This window comes from Mauremys mutica, chromosome 1 (assembly GCF_020497125.1).
Source record: "Mauremys mutica isolate MM-2020 ecotype Southern chromosome 1, ASM2049712v1, whole genome shotgun sequence".
Taxonomy (NCBI): Eukaryota; Metazoa; Chordata; order Testudines; family Geoemydidae; genus Mauremys; species Mauremys mutica.
Genome location: NC_059072.1, coordinates 348,419,636 through 348,421,894, shown reverse-complemented (window position 1 = coordinate 348,421,894; position 2,259 = coordinate 348,419,636). Strand labels below are relative to the sequence as shown.

General features: G+C 54.3%; 1 protein-coding gene across 2 annotated transcripts in view; it reads left to right on the top strand.

The window, feature by feature from the left end:
• The first annotated feature begins 454 nt into the window (after positions 1-454).
• The window catches only part of USP35 (ubiquitin specific peptidase 35), an 84,488-nt gene continuing 82,683 nt past the window's right edge, over positions 455-2,259 (top strand). For both annotated transcript variants that reach the window (XM_045020959.1, XM_045020952.1), the window contains exon 1: positions 455-700. In XM_045020959.1, the coding sequence (XP_044876894.1) occupies positions 596-700 (105 nt within the window). In that variant the 5' untranslated portion in view covers positions 455-595. The remainder of the gene's footprint in view (positions 701-2,259) is intronic.

Genomic DNA, 2,259 nt, shown 5'->3' with positions numbered 1-2,259 from the left:
GCTCCTCCAGCAGCACGAACAGAGAGTGGGGAGGCAATTTGCAGCCCAAACCAGCAAAAGCTAGTACGGGATGTAACTATTTATGGGTTGCTTTGGGCAAGTTGCCAGCTAACTTCCTAAACCCCGGGGCCCCGTTCTGTGGGTGTAAGGTGGTTGCACTCGACTGTGAAGCGCCATTGCACTAATACAAGAGCCCCACAGCAGCCCCCACACCCCAGAACAGCGGCATGGGGAGGCTCGGCCTCACTGCAAGTCCGCGAGGCGGCGCCACGCAGCCCGCGCGAGGAGCCCCGTGTCCACCTGACGCGAGGGGGGAGGGGCGGCGGCGGCACCACAAGGCGTGACGGCCACGCGACACTGCACGGGTGGTAACCAAGGCAACCTGGGACCGGCCGCCTGGCCCCTGAGGCCCCCCCCTCCCCGGGGCTGCAGGTCAGGGAGTGGGAGGGGGGAAGCCCTGGCCACGGCGCACGGGATGGCCCGGGGCTGCTCGCGCGGCTCCCCCGGGGACCGGGCGGGACACGGACACACAGAGACGTGGCGAGGGGGAGGCCGGCCCGGCGCGGGGCGGTTTCGCGGCCCTTACTAGGTCGGGATGAGGAGACATTTGAGAAGGGAAACCCCGAGCGCCAGAGCCAGGAACCAGCAACCGCCGCTTGCGCCCGCCGCCGCCATGACGCGTCGCTCGCTGACAACTCCGGTACCACCACCGCGCACGCGCAGAAAATGGCCGCGCGAGCCCGCCTCGATGGTTTGAAAAAAAATAATCTTGCGACCCCCATCGCGCATGCGCAAAATGTCCCCCTGTTCGCGTCTTCCCAGATCACGCGCGGACTGCGCAGTCCGCGTGCGTTAGCTCCCTGCGCCTCGCGCTGAACGCTCCCTGGGGACAGGTCTACTGCGCAGGCGCTAATGTGGTGTCTGTAAAGTGGGGTTTGCTTCAGTCCTGTAGGACTGTCATGCTGGGGCATTGGGTCAGTGCTCCCTGAAGGGGGAGAGTAAGCGGCACTCACTCTTCAACACCACTTCCTGCACCATGTGGATTTTACCTGCTCTCCCACCCAAGTACTGGCTTGACTTAGATTAGAATGAGATAGGAAAGAATTTCAGCCATGAAGTGTTAGGCCTGCTGCAACCCTTAGAGGTGAGCAGCAGCTGCATAGTTTAACCACACACGTGACATAAGCACATCCTACTGTGATTAGGGCATCTTGTACGTGCTGATAATTATCACACCTTTGCAAAATTCTACTTGCCTATTGGAGTAAAAAAATAATTAGTTTTCTCTTCCCCTATCATAATCACTGCCCATGGGAAAGGGAGGGATAATCAATCATATTCTACCTGCAGCCAATACACTTTAAGGACAGTTTTGCAAGGCTGCATTAATAATGATTAATATGCAGCTGCCTCCAGAGTTCCAGTGATTGCCCTTCCCAGCAGCAGTGCAGGCTCTGGAGGATAATGATGAGCTGAACTGGGTGGGAGAGCAGCAGGCTCCTTTCCCCACCCTGAGCTGGTGCAAAAAACAGCCCTTCTTCCACCCAAATTATATCCTATGTGCCCAGAACTATTCCTTCCAAAGCAAGGCTTGCGTAGTAGGATAGAGGGGAAAGTATTGGTGAACTCACTGTTACTGCAATGCTTATCGCTTCCTGTCATCATTAGAAAAAAACCACTAAGGAATACATCAGTTCAGTTGGAGCTGAGCTAACTTATTCCCAGGAGTTGCAACTAATTGGTACAACTAAAGCCCTAGGTGGCTGTGAGATAGGGTGACCAGATGTCCCAATTTTATAGGGCTAGTCCTGATATTTGGGGCTTTTTCTTATATAGGTGCCAATTACCCCCTGCCCTGATTTTTCACACTTACTATCTGGTCACCCTACTGTGAGATGTTTTTTATAGGTTTGCAGGCTCAAGACTTTTGATGCCTTTGAGAAATTGCCAACTGTTACAGGGCTGGGTGTGTTTGTGTGCAGGTGACACTTGCATGTCATTTTGTGAGCTCTCTGGAGCAGGGAACCATCTTATTACATGTTTGAAAAGTACCTAGTTGGTGCTACATCAATGCAAATCGTACAAACAGTATTTAAATTGGCTTCTTTTCCTTCAATGCAACTGCTACATCAACATCATATAGCTTGTTGTTCAAATTTAGGGACAGTACAGAGTCATGGGTTGAATAGCAGCAGGGGCGGCTCTAGGGATTTTGCCGCCCCAAGCACGGCAGGCAGGCTGCCTCCGGCGGTTTGCCTG